The sequence below is a fragment of the Capsicum annuum genome, chromosome 5, assembly GCF_002878395.1.
Source record: "Capsicum annuum cultivar UCD-10X-F1 chromosome 5, UCD10Xv1.1, whole genome shotgun sequence".
Lineage (NCBI taxonomy): Eukaryota > Viridiplantae > Streptophyta > Magnoliopsida > Solanales > Solanaceae > Capsicum > Capsicum annuum.
In genome coordinates, this window is record NC_061115.1 from 206,980,882 (window position 1) to 207,003,144 (window position 22,263).

The 22,263-nt window shown below is 34.3% G+C and overlaps 1 protein-coding gene across 1 annotated transcript; it reads left to right on the forward strand.

Moving 5' to 3' along the window:
- Positions 1 to 11,093: 11,093 nt before the first annotated feature.
- On the forward strand, positions 11,094 to 12,414 carry LOC107872077. Its single transcript, XM_016718883.1, has 5 exons — positions 11,094 to 11,131; positions 11,237 to 11,322; positions 11,648 to 11,703; positions 11,751 to 12,139; positions 12,222 to 12,414. Exons 1-5 carry the CDS (start codon positions 11,094 to 11,096, stop codon positions 12,412 to 12,414), a joined length of 762 nt encoding a protein of 253 aa, XP_016574369.1.
- The last annotated feature ends 9,849 nt before the right edge of the window (positions 12,415 to 22,263 follow it).

Here is a 22,263-nt window from a genome sequence, read left to right on the forward strand (position 1 = left end):
TTAATATGATCTTATAGTGATCTATGTGAGTATTTATATATGCATCGGGTCAAGTTTTAATTTTTTAATAGTTAGAGTGGGTAGAATATCACTTGGTTAAGGAATGGACGGGTGGTTCAATCCCCCCCCCCCCCTTACGAACTAGCTTTTGGAATTGACTTAAGCTCAAGCATCATATCTTTGTATCATCTTTATATGATATCAGAGTCAAGTTCATCCTTGTTTGTGTAGAGAATAGCAGAAGAAAGATGTAGTGAGAGACACCTTCTGCTAGCCCAAGATCGTTAATTAAGATCGAAAGATTCAACTAAGAAGAGGAAGCTAGAAAGGCGAAGGAAGATATTAAAGGAAGAATTTGGATTTGGAAAAAGACTACTTAGATATGCTTTGTATTGGATTTTGTTTTTTTGGATGGTTACAAATGTACAAGACCCATCCCTATTTACACTAGTGTATAGATTATTCTAGAAAATCTTCTAGATACTTCTACAAGAAAAATCTAGAGATCTTTATCTTCTACTTCTACCCTAGATATTTCCTTATCCAAGTGACTACACTAGATTATCCTAGAAACTTATCTAGAACCTATGTTTCACTAACTAGAGTATTCTAGAAATTTAACTAGAAAACTATGATACTTATTCTTCCAAAAAATCCACTTTAAATATTTTTCACACTCCCCCTTAAAGTGATTTTTTGGAAGCTATCCCAAACTTGTTGCAGAAGAACTCAAACAAAGCTTTGAACCATGCCTTGGTGAAACTCTTAACAGTTTTTTCCCAACTCATTTTTCTCCTTCCAAAGATGAAGATTTTTCTTCATCGATTTGTCCTTGTTGTGTTTTATGATGTTGAGTTCTCGAGCTCCCCCTTTCTCCGAGCTCCTCCACAACTTCATTATCTGGAGACACATATGTGATGGAAAATTTTGGAGCTATAGCATTCAAGATTTTAGAACTTACTCTATCTGAAGTAACTCCTTAACACAAGGACATTTCATTTGTATCAGCCTCCTCATTTGATTCGATGACGATCTGATCATCAATTTTTTGTGAAGCCTTAGCACCATAATACGATCCACCACTATTTTTCGTATCTAGATCTTCAATCATATTGTATGTCTCTCTATATAAAATTAGGAATTCTCTTTCAACTTCATTATTCATTGGATCATTATCTTCTTAATCAACTTTCAATATTTTCTCTGAGCCAATGATTGAACTTGATTCAATGGATGATTGACCAGACACTTCAACTTCTACTACATCTTCCTTAATAGTTTCTCTGATAATGTCATCACTGGCATATTGATCTTCAGACACCGTCTCTTCAAAATCTACTTCAACATTTTTCATGTTCAAATTTTTATGGCCAATTTTAGGATCTTTTTCTTTGATTTCCTTGATAGCAGCTACCACATCTTCAGTTTGAACGTCTTTAGTATCCTCTTGCTTCTTATCGGTTCCTTCTTTCTCCATATGATAGATTATATTAGATTCGATCCAATATCTTTCCAAATTTATGAAAGCCAAGGCATCTATTGCTCGACTCTCAGCTGCTAAGCATCTTCCCCAATCTTCTTCTTCTTCAACAACTTTAGTTTGAGCCATGTTACTCTCCGTGGCTCTGCAATATCTTCTTATGTGTTCTACTTTGCAACATCAATAACATTTGAGAGGTTTTCTACTGTAATTGTTAAAAGGCTTTTCCTTCTTTCCAGGCGAACTCGAACCACCTGAGAATTGAGAGTGAGGCATATCTATTATTTTTCCTTTAACATTCCTCTTGTTAGCTACAGGAGAATTTTCTTCCCTTTCTTTGAAAAATTTAACAGCCAATTGTTTGGCTAGTAACTCATGTGACGATAACAAATTCTCAAATTTCTCCAAGGATGGTTATTGAGCCCATCCTTGAATTGATGTCATAATGAGAATATATTCTGGTTTCAAACCACGAATGATAATTCTTATTATTCGTGCTTCAGAGATAGCATCATTCGGATTTAACAAAGAGATCTCAGAAAATAAGGTCTTAATCCTTAAGAAATACTCGGTATTAGAAAGATTACCTCGATTGGCGTTAGCCAATTCATTCTCCAATATTTGTAGCCGAGCTTCATTCTTCTTGTTGAATAATTGATTGAGGGTCCTCTATATTTCATGAGATGATTTGTACCTTATAATATGATCAAATAAGCTGGAGGATATAGATCTCTTCAGTATGAACTCTGCCTTCACATTAGTCTTCTTCCACTTTTTGTATGCACAATTATGTTCCGGTCCGTCGTTCGGAGGATTTGTGTTACTCTCATTAACAATATCCCACATATTCTCACCCACAAGGTATGATTCAATACATGTATTCCATACCTTATAATTGAACTGATTCAACAACTCCATTCCCAGTCTATTAATGCGACCGCTAAAATCCATAGAGAGAAACAAGTTGAATCTATCACTAACCCAATCTTGAAATAAAATTCAGAAGTCAAAATGTGTCTATGGCTCTGATACCATGTAAATAATAGTATAGGAAAGGTGTAGTTGGAGAGAACTTCTGCTAGCCTAAGATCATTAACTAAGATCGAAAAATTCAACTAAGAAGAGGAAGCTAGAAAGGTGAAGAAAGATATTGAAAGAAGAACTTGGATTTGGAAGAAGACTATTTGGATATGCTTTGTATTGAATTTTGTTTTTTGGATGGTTACAAATGTACATGTAACACCCCAACTTAGGAAGGAGTCCTACATCGGCAAAACATAAGAGGGATACTGGGTATATAAGTGAGAAAGCCTTACTCCTTAGTGATGTGTTTTAAAGCTGTGCGGGCCTAGGCCCAGAGCGGACAATATCACTAGTGGGTTGGGCAGAGACAGGGGTATCTCAGGCCTGTGTGGTTCGGGATGCCCGTCGCAGCCAGGGCCTCGGATCGGGTCGTGACAGTACAAGACCCATCCCTATTTATACTAGTGTATAGATGATTCTATAAAATCTTCTAGATACTTCTACAAGAAAATTTAGAGATCTTTATCTTCTACTTCTACTCTAGATATTTCCTTATCCAAGTGATTACACTAGATTATCCTAGAAACTTATCTAGAACCTATGTTTCACTAACTAGACTATTCTAGAAATTTAACTAGAAAACTATGATACTTATTCTTCCAAAAAAATACACTTTAGATATTTTTCACAGTTTGGGCTTCCAAGCCAAGCTCAAGTTGGATCTTGGCGTGAAGGGAGATATTAGAGTGGGTTAGTGGCTTACATAGGTTAGAGAATGGACTTGGTGGTTTTCTTATATGGACTCGATCAATCCTCCCCATATAAGGTGGCCTTTGGTGTTGAGTTAGACCAGGTATCATATTTTTGCACTGAGAAACCCTTAATGAAAGAAATGTTGCTTACTTCTCTTTGTTCCTTCGTCTCATTTCGTGTACGAGTAGTGTTCCATTATCATGAAAACATGAAACTTTTCAAAATAGGAGAATATATAAATGGCCCCCTAAACTTGCCAAAATATTTTCAATTTAGACACCTGCAACAGGGATTCAACCAATAGAATACTTTAAGTTGTCGGAAATTGTTCCTGTTAAAACATTTAAACAGCCAACCATAAATACAAATTGCATGGAGAATACTCAGATGGGGTGGAAAAGAACAATATAAAAAGAAACATCAGCAAAAAACATGAACGTGACCCAAAAAGAAGTTCATTACACCCAATCAAGCAAGTTAACTAATGATTAGTTTTAAGAGAGCATACAAAAGTTGAACAAGGAGCTGTAGAGTTTCCAGGATGGAGAGAAAGGGGGAGAGGTTGTGGGTGAGAGTTTTGGCCATTCTCATCACTGCCCACCAGATGATGAACTTCAACCAGATCAAAGATTCCTTTTGGATTAGACATGATGAATAGAGTAAAAGAGGTTGAGTTTTAAACTGAATAGAAGGTGGAGGAGAGTAAACAGTCAAAATGAAGATATTTGTGATTAATGTGCAATAGTAAATCTCCAGTTATCCTGTTGGTAGTTCTCTGTAGTAAAGGTAAAGGTTCATTGTGGTCGGACTTGTTTACCAATCTCTGCATCATCAAATTTATAGATCAAGCACTTCTCTTCCAAACTCCAAATAAAGGTGGGAAGATCTGGAAGGTTAAGTATCTTTGTAACAGATATTGTATCACCATATTGGTCATAGAATTTGAAGAAGAAGAAAGTAGTGGTGAGACTTGTGAGTGGTGCAAGGTGTAGAGAGAGAGAGTGCAGATGATCAGGAAGGAAAAGTTCCAAGTCTTGCAGTGTTGCTAAACTATTTAGTTTCTCATAGAAACGTGTTGGATTTCATTATAGTTCACTATTACATTGATGTTCCTGCTACATCACTGTTACATTGGTGTTACTGTTACATTCGTTAATTGGTTAGTTAGCGAGTGTAGTTAGCTCACCGAGCGGTGCAGTTAGCTCAATGATCTATCATTAGAATATTCTAGAATCAGTTAGTTATTAGATATTTTGTATATCATTTCCAACCTATATATAAGGCACATTGTAAACGATTTTGAAGAAGTTATAATACTTCTTTCTTCTTCTCTTCTTAGCTTCATTAATGGAGTCTTAGCAATATTTTCACATGGTATCAAAGCACCGATACTAGGTGTTTCTGTTTCGAATCCACAATTGAAATTGAGCATTACTCAGCTGGTTTATCCTAGTAGAGTTGAGATCTCTTCTGGATCACCTAATTATAGAGCCTTATAGTGAGAAATGGCACCAAAAATTGATCAAAGCTATCCCCTGTTTATTGGTTCTTCAGATGTCACTGGAGCTGTGCCTAATCCTATCAAATTGACTGGATCTGAAAACTATGGCATATGGAGTAGGTCGATGAAGATTTCCTTGTTGGGAAAACAAAAGTATGGATTTGTTATGGGGATATGTACAAAGAAAACATACCGAGAAGAACTGCACAAGCAATGGGAGATGTGCAATGCTATTCTGCTCTCATAGCTTATGAATACTGTCCGTGAAGAACTTCTTAGTGGAATAATGTACGCAACCAGTGCATATGCTATGTGGATTGACCTGCAGGAGAGGTTCGACAAGGTAAATCGAATGGGAGTATATCAATTACATCGAGAAATTACCACATTATCATAAGGCACTGATACTATCCTCAGTATTTCACAAAATTGAACACCTTATGGAATGAATATGATGTTGTTATACCTTCACCTAGCTGTAATTGTCCTGGATCAAAGGATTATATGAATCATTTATCAGAAATGAGGTTGATCCAATTTCTCAGTCGTATGAATGAATTCTATTACCAAGCTCAAAGGCAGATTTTGCTGAAAGGGACTGCTCCTACCATAACCCAAGCATATGCTATGCCGATAGAGGATGAGATTCAACACTCAACTTGTGTAGCTACTATAGTTAGGAATCCAGATCAAACTGCCATGAATGTGAATAAGAACCAGGGAAAAGAATTCCATAGAGTAAAGAAGTGTAAATTCTATAATTTTACTGGTCACATTAAGGAAAATTGCTATAAACTGATTGAGTATCCAGTAGATTGGAAACAAAAGAAACGGGCTGGTCCTTTTAGAAACATACATAATCACATCACATCTAGTAGTGGTGTAGAGCATAGATATGGCAGTCATGGAGAAGGTAACTTTGTAGCAAACAACATTTCAAATGGATCATGTGATCACACTTATGTAGCATCAACCAATAAGAAAGCTACAAACCATGAAGGCAATGGCACTTATTTTACAAAAAGGGCAACTTTTTACTAAAGAAGAATATAACAAGATCCTCACCCTACTGCATAAGGATGCCATAGATTCTAAGCAAGTCAACATAACAGGTACCAAAACTTTCTTGATGTCTCATACCTAATTTTGCATAAAATTGGATAGTAGATTCTGGTGTTTCTCACCATATAACCTCTAATAGATGTGTGTTGAGAGGAGTTAAACGCCTAACAAAATCACAGCAAGATCAATTTGACCTTCCTACAGGAGATACAGTGAAGGTAACTCACATTGGTAAAGTAGATGTTTTTGGAAACCAAGTAGTGGAGAATGTCCTATTAGTGTCTAATTTCAAGTTCAATCTATTGTCTATGTCTAAACTCACAAGGGAATTTTCTTGTTTTGTGTATTTCTAACCTAACTTTTGTACTTTCCAGGATCTCTTAAGTGGCAGGGTGAGGGAGATTGGTAAGGACAATGGAGGATTGTACATATTTAGAAGTAGAACGGGATTTAAGCAGATAGAAGGTGCAAGATATCACTCATAAAGGATGATTGCAAATGTAACACAATTTGATGTCAAGCTTTGGCATTCCAGACTTGGACATCTTTCTTCTCAAGCTCTAAAGCATTTGAACCTGGTGGAATGCACTAATAACAGTGAGATACTTCATAATTGTCATGTTTGTCCATTAGCTAAGAAAACTAGACTACCATTTACTATTAGTACTTCTAGAGCATCTACATTGTTGACATTGTTCACATGGATCTTTGGGAACCATATAAGGTTCCTACTATTGATAAGAAGCATTACTTCTTGACAATTATGGATGATCTTAGTAGATTTGTTTTGATTTATCTGTTGCAATTGAAATTCGAGGCCATTGTTGCCATTAAAAATTTCTTATTGATGATCAAAACTCAATTTGAATCTCATGTTAAGATTGTGTAGTCAAATAATGGTACTGAATTCTTTAATCAACAATGTACTGAGTTGTTTCAACACTTTAGGATATTGCATCAAAGTAGCTGTCCATATACTCCATAGCAGAATGGCATTGTGGAAAGAAAGCATAGACATATTTTGGATATTGCTAGAGCTATTAGATTTTAGTCCAAAACTCTCAATCAAATTTTGGGGATATTGTGTTAAGGCTGCAGCATATCTAATGAATAAGCTGCCATCATCAGCTCTAGACAACAAAACTCCTTATGAGTTGTTATATAAAAAAAGGCCTATGTTAGGTCATAGGATGCCTTTGCCATGCATCCACATTACCAAGGGGTGATAAGTTCTCCGCAAAAGACACTCCTGTTGTCTTATTAGGATATTCAGAGTTGCATAAGGGATACATACTGTGGGATATACCCGTAAGCAAGACCTTTGTGTCCAGAGATGTGTTCTTCAGAGAAGATGTTTTTCCTTTTATTGATGCTGAACTTGATGAATCTTCTTCACTGTCAGTTTTACATGGTTCTCCTTTGGAAATATTGCATGATTCATGTGATAATGATGACACAAATAATGTGGACTAAGTAAATAATACTTCTAAAACTACAACACTAGAAGAAGGATGGGGCAACTTAGCTCCTGCTACAGGTGAAATATTACCTGATGTAGATACACTAGATGTGGATACACATGCCATAGAGCCTTGTCCTCTCAGAAGAACTAGCAGGGTTTCTAAACAACCAACCTGGTTTTAAGATTTCTCTATTGGCAGGAGACCTCGGAGTGGTACTAGGTATCCTATGGCCAATTACCTATTATATGATCATGCTTTTCCTCAGTATCAGTGTTATGTGAGCAAGATTACCACTTCTGTGGAACCTAAGACCTTCAGAGAAGCATCCAAGGATGATAAATGGGTTACAGCTATGAAATGAAAAAATCAGGCTCTTGAGGATATTCACAGATGGGAAGCAGTTGATCTACCACCTGGTAAACATACAGTTGGATCAAAATAGGTGTTTAAAATCAAATACCAAGCAAATGGTGAGGTAGAAAGATACAAAGCAAGGTTGGTTACAAAGGGATATAGTCAGCTAGAAGGTTTGGATTATCATGATACCTTTTCTCCTGTTGTGAAATAATGACAGTCAGATGTGTCATTGCTCTGGCTATTTCAAAAGGGTGGAATATATTCCAAATGGATGTGTACAATGCATTTTTGCAGGGAGATCTAGATGAAGAGGTATATATGTCTATGCATGAAGGTTTTAAAAAACTAGGAGAGATGAAGGTTTGCAAGTTACTTAAGTCTCTTTATGGCTTAAAGCAGGCTTCTAGACAATGGAACATCAACCTGACCTCTGCCCTTTTAGATGCTAGTTTTTGTCAAAGTGTTCATGACTATTCATTATTTACTCTTAAGAAAGAGAAAGGGATAGTGATTGTGCTGGTGTATGTGAATGATTTATTCATCACTGGGAGCAATGAGCAGTTGATTGATGCAGCTAAACAAACTTTACATCAGAAGTTTAATTTAAAGGATCTAGGTCAACTTAAATACTTCTTAGGAGTTGAGGTATTGAGATTTAGTGTTGGTGTTATTCTAAACTAGAGAAAGTATATTCTAGAGCTAATAAATGACACAAGTCTCAGTGGTGCCAAGCCTGCACCTACTCCCTTGGATTCTAACTTAAGATTGACTTCAATTGAATATGACAAGGTAAGTGACCTCACTGGTAATCAAGTCTTACATGATATAACTAGCTATCAGAAGTTAGTTGGAAAACTGTTGTATGCCACTATTACTAGACCAGACATTTGCTATGTTGTACAGACTCTTAGCCAATTCATGCACTCTCCTAAGAAGTCACATTGGGATGCATCTACCAGAGTGTTCAGGTATTTGAAAGGCACTATGGGTCAGGGTATTTGGTTACATACTGCACCTGCATCGATTTTAACTTGTTGGTGTGACTGGGATGTATGTCCTAACACTAGAAGATCAATCACAGGCTATGTTATCAAATTTGGAGAATCCTTGGTGTCTTGGAAATCCAAAAAACAACAAATAGTTTCTAGAAATTCAGCTGAGGCTGAGTATAGGAGCCTATCTTCTGCTGCAGCTAAAGTCACATGGCTTCTTAGATTATTTACTGATCTTGGAGTCTCAGTGCAACTACCTGTGTCTCTTATGAGTGATAGCAAATCAGCCTTTCAATTGGCTGCCAATCCTATCTTCCATGAAAGGACTAAACACATAGAGATTGATTGTTATTTCATTCGAGATAAAATCAAGGCAGGAACACTAAAGATTGAGTATTTTCCACATATCAACAAGTTGCCGATCTTCTTACAAAGGGTTTGAGTCAAGCTCAACACTCCTATCTTGTAAGCAAGCTTAGTGTGCTTAATATTCTGCACCTTGCAGCTTGAGGGGGTGTGTTGGATTGCATTATAGTTCACTGTTACATTGATGTTACTATTACATCACTGTTATATTAGTGTTACTGTTACATTCGTTAATTGGTTAGTTAGTGAGTGTAGTTAGCTCACTGAACTGTGTAGTTAGCTCAATGATCCGTCATTAGAATATTCTAGAATCAGTTAGTTATTAGATATTTTGCATATCTTTTCTAGCCTATATATAAAGCACATTGTAAATGATTTTGAAGCAGTTCTAATACTCATTTCTTCTTCTCTTCTTAGCTCCATTAATGGAGTCTTAGCAATATTTTCACAAAACGGGCTTGACCAAGTCGTACAACTAAACAATAGGGTTCAATGGAATTACTGATCCAAAGGAGTTTTACTTTGTTATCCAGGATTGGAAATATGAAATCTGGCACAGTTAAAACAGATTCAAGAACCAGCAATCCACAAAAATATAGTTAAATTTTCAGAAAGGAACATACAAACCAGCTCCCTCTCACAAAAAATTACCTTAAAATAAAATGAGGAGAAAAAACTGGGATGGGAGTAAGATGTAACGGGGAAAACAAAAGCAAACCTCCTAATAGAAATCCATGTCAACAAAGCTCCAGGTTTCCGATGCTTATTGCATATGTTGCTGATCAACCAATAAACAAAAGTTTCAAATATTAACGGTCTAAATGGGACATTTATATATACATTCCAGCTTATTTACAATAATGCTCTCTTACTTGAGGGAAAAACATGGAGTTGTTGTAAATGCTTTAGCCTATAAACAGAAGAAACCTAAATCACCAGCGTTTTCCTTCTCAAATATCTTAAAATACTCGTAGATAAATAACTGAAATTATTTCCTCAACTTCTTTCCAGTTTATCAAGTATATGACCCTATATAAGAAGGTATAGAGGTAGAGAGAGTAGATAATTAGTAGGTAGTTGAGTGTTGCCCCACTATATGTGCGAGAGGCAAGGGGATAGCCTCATCCCCTCTACTCCTACTTGTAATACCCCTTCTATCCCATTTTATGTAGCACTATTTCCTTCTATTTTGTTCCAAAAATAATGTCACCTTTCTATATATTAGAAATAATTAACTTTAAAATTCCTCTTTTACCCTTCACACAAATGGTCTTGAGTATTTCAAAAGTCTTCCTTTTTTCTTCAACTTTATGTCAAATCAAACGGTGTTATGTAAGTTGGGACGAATGGAGTAGTTAGTACTCATTTAGTTTCTTAATCTTCGACGTGTGGTACTATCTGATGATTCATTTGCTTTGTATTTTGCTATTTTTCTCTAAACTTTTCTTTCGAGACGATGATCTATCAGACATAATCTCTCTACCCTACAAAAGTATTGGTAAGGTGTGCATACATACTACTCTCCCCAGAGCCCACTTGTAGAGCTACACTTGGCATGTTGTTGTTGTTTTCTTAACTACATGTTCTTACTGTTTTTGCTTATTCCAGCATAAGCATTTCAGCCTAAAAAGTTTTGAGACCATAAAGAGAAATTAAATTCGAGTAGAAAGTAAGAATGCAAACACTATGATTGCGCGAATTCAACAAAAAAATATGAATTTTGAGAAACTTTAACAAAGCAACTGTTCAGATTATTATAGTAAAATAAATGGTTTCAGAGAAAACTAACATGATCATCAACAGTCACCGGCGTAAACAACAACAGATGCAAATGTACTGGAGAGAAAACACAATGTGCATATCAATGAACATAAAGCAACTGCTACAGTTTTTGAAATTCCCAATTTCTCATCATAAATTCTACGAATTCATCTATGATTTGAAACATAAAATTACTTAAGGAATCATTTGGTACGGGGATAAAGAGTAATCATTTCTCAATCTCACCATTTATACAATATATATGATGGGATAACTAATTTAATGAAATAACTTTTATTTATCTCATCCCGTACCAAATGACCCCAAAATGTAAAATGGAAATTGGAGATGAATTAATCAAGTCCACAAATTGGTAAAATTTGTATTAGTGTGCTTTGTGTGTACATTCTATTGCTTTGTTGTTTGTTGAGCTGATTCTTTGTTGTTTTTGAGTAGTGGCTTTGGTGGTTGATGTTAGGTTAGGGTTATGTCCAGGAGGGCTGGGGTTGGGTCGGGGTCTTGGGTTAGGTTTGGGGTATGAGGTGTGGGGTGGTAGGGGAAGGGGTAAGTGTGGTGCGAGAGATGATAGGTTGAGGGTAGGATCTTGGAACATAGAACCCTTCAGGGTAAGTCTATAGAGCTTGTGGAGATTCTTAGAAAGAAGATGATCAATATTGCGTGTATTCAGGAGACCAAGTGGGTAGGTTATAAGGCTAGGGGATGTGGATGCATACAAGTTATGGTACTCGAGTAGTGAGAGGTGTATAAATGGAGTAGGTATCTTAGTAGACGAAGAGCTTAGGGGGAAAGTAGTGGAGGTTAAGAGGGTTAGTGATAGGTTGATGACTATTAAGTTGGTCATTGGAGGGTTTACTCTGAACATTTGTAGCGCTTGTCTTAAACGAGGAGGAGAAGAAGAGATTTTGGAAGGTTTTGGATGAGGTGGTAAGTGGCATTCCTAACTCTGAGAAGATTTTCATTGGGAATTTCAGCGGGAATCATTGTCTAAAGGCTATGACGATATGCATGAAGGCTTTGGTTTCGGAGATAGGAATGATGAGGGAGCTGCTCTTTTGGATTTTGTGAGGGCTTTTGGGTTGGTGATAGTGAATTTGAGCTTTTCGAAGAAGAAGGATCACTTGATTACCTTCCAAAACAAGATAGCCAAAATTCAAATTGACTTTTTGCTGCTTAGAAAGGGGGCTAGAGCATTATGTAAGGACGGTAAGGTCATTTTGGGTAAGAATCTTTCAACTAAGAATAGGCTTCTGGTGATGGAATTGGTTATTAAGAAGGGCAAGAAGAGAAGGGACGAGAAAGGTAGACCCAGAATTAAGTGGGATAGCTTGACACAAATTAGTGCACTGGAGATAGGAGAAAAGTAGCGAGGATAGAGGCGTGGAAGTGTGGGGTGTGTGGATAATATGTGGGATAATAACTAGAGAGGTGTTGGCTGTCTCAAGGGGTCGGTCTGGCCAGTATTGGGGAGACTGGTGGTGGACTGGAGAAGTTAAAAAGAAGGTGGAGATAAAGAAGGCGACTTATGCTAAGTTGGTTGAGAGTAAGGATGAAGAGGAGCAGCGGGTGAACAGGAAGAAGTACAAGTTATCTAGGACGCTTAGTTGGTTGAGAGTAAGGATGAAGAGGAGCAGCTAAGACAGTAGCATTTGATAACTTATATGCAGTATTAGAGGAGAGAGGCAGGGAAAAAAGGTTGTATAGGCTTGCTAAGTCTAGGGAGCGTAAGGGTTGTGACCTTGACCAAGTAAAGTGCATTAAGGGGAAGGATGGCAAAGTATTGGTGGAGGACGTTCACATTCAGAAAAGATGGAAATTGTATTTTCATAGACTCTTGAATGACAAGGAGGACAGAGACATTGTGTTAGGGGAGTTCACTACTAGAAAACTTCTTATTACCTGGGTATTTTACCTAGAGAATAGTATCGTAGAAAATACATGCGAATTTACCTACGAAATTATTAAATTCATCAATATTATAATATATTACCTACGAACTATATATTTGCAACAAATTCCGTAGGTAAATTTGGCGCCATATTGTGCAAATTTCTTACTTGCGACATTACCTGAGGAAATATATCAGCGGGTATTTTATCTCTAGGTAAATCCGCAGGTATATGGACAAATATATATATATATATATATATATATATATATGTATATTTTTTAAATCAGTAGAAAAATCCCCAGGTAATTTATTCTACGGATTTACTTAGATATTTTTTTGTGGAAATTTATGTAATGGATTTTATTACCTAGGAAATTATTTGGGGATTTTGTGCTGCGAATTTTGCTGGGGATTTATTCTTGAGGATTTACCTGCGAAATTATTACTTGCGATATTACTTGGGGAAATATATCGGCGGGTATTTTATCTCTAGGTGAATCCGCAGGTATATGGACATATATCTATATTTTTTAAATCCGTAGAAAAAATCCCCAGGTAATTTATAATACGGATTTACTTAGAGATATTTTGGTGAAAATTTATGTAATGGATTTTATTACCTATGAAATTATTTGGGGATTTTGTGCTGGGAATTTTGCTGGGAATTTATTCTTGGGGATTTACCTGCGAATTATTACTTGCGATATTACCTTGGGAAATATATCGGTAGGTACTTTATCTCTAGGTAAATCCATAGGTATATGGACAAATATATATATATTTTAAATCCGTAGAAAAATCCCTAGGTAATTTATACTACGAATTTACCTAGAGATATTTTGCTGGAAATTTATGTAATGGATTTTATTACCTAGGAAATTATTTGGGGATTTTGTGCTATGAATTTTGCTGGGAATTTACCTGCGAAAGTATTACTTGCGACATTACCTCGGGAAATATATCGGTGAGTATTTTATCTCTAGGTAAATCCGCAGGTATATGGACAAATATATATATTTTTTAAATCCTTAGAAAAATTTCTAGGTAATTTATACTACGGATTTACTTAGAGATATTTTGGTGGAAATTTATGTAATAGATTTTATTACCTAGGAAATTATTTGGGGATTTGTTGCTGGAAATTTATTCTTGGGGATTTACCTATGAAATTATTACTTGCAACATTATCTGGAAAAATATATCGGTGGGTATTTTATCTCTAGGTAAATCCGCAGATATATGGATAAATATATATATTTTTTAAATCCGTAGAAAAATTCGCGGGTATATGGACAAATATATATATATATATATATCTTTTAAACTCATAGAAAAATCTCCAGGTAATTTATCCTACAAATTTACTTAGAGATATTTTGGTAGAAATTTATGTAATGGATTTTATTACCTGAAAAATTATTTGGAGATTTTGTGACTTGAAAAATTTAAATAGTAAAAGGATAAACTTGAAGAATAAAAAACATAAAATAAAAAAAATAGACATTAAATCGATGGACACGTATATTATCAAACAGAAGATGCTCAAGAAATTAAAATTAGTTTATTGACATAGTATCACAGATGAATTATCAGCAATTTTAAATTTTATATTCATAATTTATAGGTGTCTATTTCGAATTATTTTTATCGTTGATTTTAAAGTAATATATTATGTGCCGTATTTTTATTTACATAATTTACTCATAACTAATCTGAGAATAATTATATTATTTATTTTACTATTATTATAATTATATTATTTATTTTACTATTATTATTATTATTGTATTAATTCACAATCTTAGTCAATTTATTTTTTCCAATTTATTTATTTTCTAGCCTGATTTTTCCAATTTATAACAAGTTTAGCATAATCTTATCCAATTTATTACAATTCTAGCCCAAATTGTGTCTAATTGAACTCAATTTCAAATTCTATTCAATTTTTAAACCAAATTCTTAATTTTTAGATCTCAGTCGTTGATCAATATTTATTTATTATTATTATATTTAAGTAGCAGTCTAAGTCGATTCAATTATCTTCTCAATTTTATTTAAATTCTAGCCAAACATATATCTAATTGATGTCAATTTTAATCGATTTTTGAATTCAATTTGGTTCATTTTAAACCAAATTTATATTATTATTTTTCTCGTTATTATTATTATGTCATTATTTCATTTATATCTAGTCTTAATATTCGTTGCTTTTTTTTTTGCAACTATTGTTCCAACTAATTAACAAATAATTTATATTTATATTAATTTATATAGTTATTATATTTATTAAATCATTTCCGCAAGTATACATGCCCATCATTTACAAACATTGTCTATTGTTGTTGTTGTTGTTTTTGTTTTTGTTGTTGTTGTTGTTGTCGTCGTGGTTGTTGTTGTTGTCGTTGTCGTTGTTGTTGTTGTTGTTGTTGTTGTTGTTGTTGTTGTCATCGTTGTCGTCGTTGTCGTCGTTGTTGTTGTCGTCGTCGTCATTGTCGTTGTTGTTGTCGTCGTTGTCGTCGTTGTCATCGTTGTCGCCGTCGTTGTTGTTGTCGTTGTCGTTGTTGTTAAATAATAGTCTACTCAATTACTAAAAATAATATTTTTTTATTTTTTAATATTAATTTTATATAGTTAATATATTTATTAAATATCTACGTGATTCAATTCAATTTTCCTAATTTATTTAAATTCTAGCCATTTTATACTCAATTTGTATCAATTGAGTTTAATTTGACTCAATCGAGATCCCCAATTCAATTTTTTTAACCCAATATCTAATCCTAATTTGACTATCTCGTCAATTCTAATCTCAATCGCTCATCATAATTGATCAACGGTCAATATTAAATCAATTTTAACTAATATTTTTTTAAAATTGGACAGCTTCAGACTATTTTTCTTGAATCGAGGGTCTATTGGAAACAACTTATTTACCTCAGCGGTAAGGTTTGCGTATATTGTACTATCCACAAACCCCAATTTGTGGAACTAAATCGGGTTAGTTGTTGTATTCATTTTCTTGAAATCTATTTAAACAACCTATTTAATTTTTGAATTGATAAAATGACAACCGTAACGAACAAGCATAAATAAATTCGATTTGGGGTTAAGTTATTTTGGATTTTTATTTCGATTTTGAAGATTAAAGTAGTGACTCTTTCTTTGTCATGACCAGATATTTAAAATTGATTATTCTTTTTAGAAAAAATAATTTTTTTTCAAACCTATTTTTTATTTTCAAATATAAATAACTCAACATGGACAAAATGAAATGAAATGAAATAATGTACCAACATGGGTTGTGATGCAGTGGATGGAGCTGCTCCACCCTTAACCAAAGGTCGAGGGTTCGACCCTAGGTATGGGAAAACTCGGGAGCGCTGCCACCTTAATGGGCCCTGCAACGCGCGATCTGGATTAGTCTGGGCTCCAATGAGGGCACTGGACATCGGATGGAAAACCAAAAAAAAAATATTATTTATACTAAATATATAAAATAGTGTGTATATATATATACATATATTTATTTATATAATTTTGTTTTTTCAGTTTAACTAAATTTTTTTCAAAAAAAATTAAAAACTGGACCGTTTAACCGAATTTCTAAAATTTTAAACCAAATTCAATCCAAAAATTAAAATCAAAAATAAATTTCAATTTGATTTTTGAGATTTTTCGGTTTGAACCAAAAATTAAACAAAAAAGATGTACCAAAATATATTAATTGATAAAAGATCAAAAAACTTTTATCATAAGAAAAAACTTAAACAAAAAAATGTACCAAAATAGTATATTAATCGATATAAAAATTTTCAGGGAAAACGTATTCCCTCCTTTTTTTTTCATTTGAGAGCTCAGTGGTGTTCATCCATATTCTCTCAATTCAATTCTCTCAAGTCACAAAAAAAATTAATCTCACAAATTCTCTAAGAAGTCTCCTCTCAATCGTTTTGCTCATTCTCAATTCTCAATTTACGACGGTTCCTCTGTCTCGATCATGTATTGTACCTCTGTTGAGTAACAATTATTAATGTTGTTAAGGAAACAAGACCCTGTTACCAGACTATGTTGTTATTATTGATATTTTCTGGCAAATTTGTTAATATTGTTAATGGGTTCTTTCTATTGACATGATTGGAGTAACAATTGTTAATGTTGTTAATGGGTTCTTTCTATTGATATGATTGGAGTGTGAAGAGAGTAGTGCATCGGGTAGATCTAGTACACTAGCAGTCTAGTTTTTCATTAGTGAGAGTTAATAAAATGGATAATCCACAGAGAAAAAATGTGTCATTCATCTTAGCGACCATGTTCAGAAATCAGAACCTAGCTCTAGACATCCAACTCCAACAAATGAGAGACCTTTGTTACGTGAACTCTAATTTCCAAATTAAACATTTGTTAAGATGACCAAATCCGTATCATACCAAAACTGTTTCTGTGATCCTCCTCAACTAAATCTTTTGTGACTTTAGCTCTCATTTCTAGCCATCAGATAAACAACCTCTGCAGAAGACATCTCTATTCTAACCTAATATACATAAGGTAGTATTAATCTGATACCTTTTTCCGATGAATTTTCTATAGTTAGGTTATGTCTTCCTAGCCTGAGTCTGCTAAGCTATGGTACGACTGTGTTTGACCACCTTTTGCCTAACATTGATCAAATGAAAATAGACAGAGTAAGTGTTAGCTCTAATTGTAATCTCAACTGCAAATATTACCATTACATCTGCCTGAATTTCCTAATGTTAATCTAGTTATACTGAAGTCCAACAGATGATGCACCTATCCACTGTGTTCCTGCTTATTCCCTTTTCTTTTCAAGTAACTCAAATTCTATAATATATCATTCTTGTATCCATTTAGGAAATTTATTGGATCAATTTTTCATTTTTAATGTAGTATAACTAACTTAAGTTACCAGAAAATCAATCTACAAAGGAGCTCATTCTTTTGGCTGCCAGAAAGCTTAACAAGTTTAGATCACTGGAATTCTATTTGAGTGAAATTTGAACTACAGACTAACCATTATAGGCTAAAGAAATCAAGTGTCTATTTCAAATGCTTCACTAAAAAACTATAATTGAAAGGTTTATGGCAAGTTTGAATTGTTTCATCATGTTGGTTGACTTTGAACTTTATGCAATCATATTGTTATCTTTGTTGACTGTATTGGCTCATTAGCTCTTTAGTGAAAATGAAGACCGGGAACTCTTTAAATTTTATTATTATGTGTTTTATATATGGTATCTTTTGATTCAGAAATGACTATTCTGGAGCATCGAAAATGGATGATAAATAGACTTCTTCCTGGTAAAGTGGCATATACAGATGAATTTATAAAAGGCATGGAAGAGTTCATTAAATTTGCTTGTAGTCAACCAAAGTACTTGTCCGAGAAAGTCATAAGGTGTCCTTGTAAAATTTGTAAGAACGTGAAGCACTTTACGCCCCATGAAGTTAATGTTCATATTTTCAAGAAAGGGTTCACTCCAGGATATTAGTATTGGACGTCACATGGAGAGGAAGCTCCTTCAATTAATTTGAATGAACATGTCTATTCAAGTGCTTCAACTAGTCATCAAGGATGTATCTTTGACATGTCTTCAAGCAGTCAAAGTAACATTCTAGTGGAAGACTCTGAATATGTAAATAGGTATCAAGATATGGTGTATGATGCTGCTGGGATAGAACTTGATCATCATGTTGAGCATATTGTAGAAAAGTCTCCAAATATGAGCGTTAACAAATTTTACAAAATGTTGAATTCAGCTCAAGAACCCTTATGGCCTGGATGTAAATATTCAGAGTTGTCTATAGCTGTTAGAATAATGAGTATTAAATCTGAATATAATATGTCTCATGGTTGTTTTAATACAATGGCACAATTTATGAAGGATACAATCCATCCAGATAGTAAAATACCTCTTGATTACTACTGAGCAAAGAAGTTAGTGGTGGGGCTTGGTTTAACTAGTCGAAAGATTAATTGCTGTGTTAATGGATGTATGTTGTATTACAAGGCTGATCAAGAGATGATAGAATGCAAGTTTTGTAAAGAACGTCTCTATAAAGAACGCATAGGAAAGAAGGGTAGCAGAAAGGTTCCACACAAGACTATGCATTAGCTGCCATTTATTCCTAGACTTCAACGGCTATATGATTCAACTCGATCTGTAGAGCACATGAGGTGGCACTCTGAGAATCACAGGGAAGAAGGTGTTTTGTGTCACCCTTCAGATGAAGAAACATGGATATATTTTGATTGAACTTATCCAGACTTTGCTTCAGAGCGTAGGAATGTCAGGCTTGGTCTTTGTTCTGATAGTTTTACTCCTTATAGCCAGTCAGCATCACCGTACTCTTGTTGGCCCATGATTGTTACTCCTTATAATCTTCCTCCTAATATGTGTATGACTGCCCCATATATTCTCTTAACATTGATCATTCAAGGTCCTCGGAATCCCAAGAATAAAATTGATGTGTATCTTCAACCATTAATAGATGAGTAGTTACAATTATGAACAGATGGTGCACTAACTTATGATGTGTCGAAGAAGTAAAATTTTCTCATGCGAGCAATATTGATGTGGACAATTAATGATTTTTCTGCTTATGGCATGTTGTCGGGATGGAGCACAGCAGGTAAACTAGCATGTCCAATTTGCATGGAACAAACAAAAACTTTTAGTTTGAAAGATGAAAGAAAAGTTACTTGGTTTGATTGTAACCGTCAATTCTTGCCTCTCAATCACGAATTTAGAAGAAACAAGAATTCCTTTTATAAAGGAAAAGAGGAGAAGTCTAGGCCTCCTCCTAGGTTAACTGGGGATCAGGTGTGGGAAAAAGTGAGAGGGTTTCCTAAGATCACTGAATCTGGTCCACGGAAATTTTATGGCTATGGAAAATCACATAATTGGACCAAAAAAAGCATTTTTTGGGATTTACCATATTGGAGAACCCATCCAGTTCCCAACAATATTGATGTAATGCATATAGAGAAAAACTTCTTTGATAATATTTCATACTGTAATGGACAACAAGGAGAGGACAAAGGATAACGAAAAGGTAAGAATGGATTTGGAAGAGCATTGTCGGCAAAATGATTTACACTTGCAATTGAATGATAATGGGAGATGGATTAAACTGAAAGCAAAGTTTACTGTAAATGATGATTAAAATAAATATGTATGTGAATGGGTTGATCAACTTAAGATGCTTGATGGATATGCCTCTAATTTGGGTAGATGTGTTGACATGGAGCATTTAAAGTTATTTGGGATGAAAAGTCACGACTGCCATATTTTCATGCAATATCTTATGCCAGTTGCTTTTAGCGCTCATCCAAAACCTATATGGAAGTCACTAACTGAACTCAGTCTATTCTTTAAAGATTTGTGCTCAACAGTATTACGGGTGGATTATCTTATGCAAATGGAACAAAATATTCCTATAATCTTGTGTAAGTTGCAAAAAATATTTCCACCTAAAAGAGCTGGATTGCCTAATGGAAAAGGAGAGAAGTCAAGTAAAAAAAAATAGACAATAGAGCAACAAAACAGTTCAATTGCCTCTCATAATTCTATCAGGATCCCTTCAATCTCATACTGGTTCACCTCATGTGAACAACTCTTCCTCACATCAACCAAATCCTAAAGTCAATCAATCCCAGACTTATAACATTGTTGTGTCTCCCATAGTACCATCACAACCCCTTTATTCCCATACTAGTCTACTTTATGTAAATGAGTCTCAACCTAATCTTGGGATCAACCAAACCCAACCTACTATTATTGAATCTATACCTTAATCTAATTGGTCCCAACCTAAAAATCAAGATTCTGAACCATTAATGTCACCTACTCTAACCACCTCACCTAATATATTGACAATGTAGCCGATGATAATCAAATATGGATTGTACCTGAAAGGGATGGGTAATACGACTAACATTTAATAATACATATATTTTGGTGGACTATTTATATGTGCAGATGTTTGATAACTACTATATGTTATGTAGGTTTGATCCACGCAAGGTAGTTATTGATGGTATTGCTACTTGCATTCGGAGTAACTTTGAATTGGCTAGACCTTCATGGAAGAAATTTCCAGAGACTACTCGCGAGATGTGGTTTGAGGAATTCAAGGTAAAAAATTTATACATTCTGATTCATGTATAAATATAATTGTAGGACTATATAGCTAATATTTTATTCATTTGATATATGCAAAAGAAATTTAAGTGGCTTCCTCTCTATAATGATGCTATATTGTCTATTTTTAATAAAAGGGCATCTTAAAAAATGACCCAACTTTTCCAAGATATTAGAAAAAAATTGCCTCTGAAACCACATTGGATGGGAGATGCAGTATTCAAGGAGATGAAGGTGTATTGGGAGTCTGATGAGTTCAAAACAAAGTCTAAACTAAATAAAGACAATCGTGATTCAAATGCCGGTGCATCACTTCATACAGGTGGTTGTGTACCTCATCGATTGATCTATTAGAGAATGGTAATTATAAATCTTTTTAAATATAGTTCTTTGAAGAAAATAATATCGTATTCAATGTTGATAACATACATATCTTTTTTTGATTATATATAGAAAGAAGTTACTGGAAAAGATCCTTCTGTTTCAGAATTTTATTTTCGAACTCATTGCAAGAAAAATGATGAAAGTTGGGTAAATGAGAAAGCTGAAGCTACTTATGTAGTGTTCATTTACTCTATTTACTAGTTGAGTTCATTTCAATCTTGAAGTAGTGAAGCCGTGTGGGGACAATTTTAATTCACTACTTCTTGTTGCAATCTTGTTCTCTTAAAATCTATTTTGTTGTAATCTTGAAGTTTAGCGAAGCCGTGTGTAGCCTATTTTGATTCACTAGCATTGTTATTGACATCTTGTTGTTCTTGTTGTGATTTGCTTCTTATGTTTTTGAACTTGATCTTATATCAATGATGATGATATGAAATGAGCTTAAAATAAAGAAATGGGATTCATTTAGCCGATCCCAACTTGTTTGGGACATAGTCATAAATGTTCTATTATGTTCGAATAAGTGCTTTAGAACCATTTAGTTAATATAGAAGTAATTGAAGTCGAGCAGTAGAATCAATGGGTCTGATGCTGAGGTTTCAATTTTTGTGTTAAGATTTTCTGCTTGGACTATCAATTTCAATTGGTTTAACAGTTGTCCATATGTTGGCATATGTCCTATGCTTTCATATAGTTAGATGACTACATTAACTTGTAGCAAAATTAATTGAAGAAATTCTTGGGATATATCGATGTACATACTATATCAGAAATGATAAGATATGTTTTTAAAACAATAACTAGATTGTTTAAAATAGTGATAATTTGCTAAACTGTGATTGAGAACTAGTTTTCCCATTCGCGATAATATTCTTCATCAACAAATTTACATCCCTGATATCTTTACCTATTTGTATGGGCGTAATCACTTTTTCTGGGGTATCATTCCATATTTGTATATCACAATTACTCTTGTGTTGATCATCTTTCTGAACCAATGCTTGATTATCTATAATTCTAAATCCCATGGTCTGTAGATGTGGTATATTAGTA

Excerpts from the sequence above, each read along its gene's own strand:
- LOC107872077 (XM_016718883.1), top strand. The coding sequence starts at position 11,094 with ATGGAAATTGGAGATGAATTAATCAAGTCCACAAATTG. Across the intron at positions 11,132-11,236 it reads TTAATCAAGTCCACAAATTG|GTTAGGGTTATGTCCAGGAG; the intron begins GTAAAATTTGTA and ends GGTTGATGTTAG. Across the intron at positions 11,704-11,750 it reads GGAAGGTTTTGGATGAGGTG|CGGGAATCATTGTCTAAAGG; the intron begins GTAAGTGGCATT and ends TGGGAATTTCAG.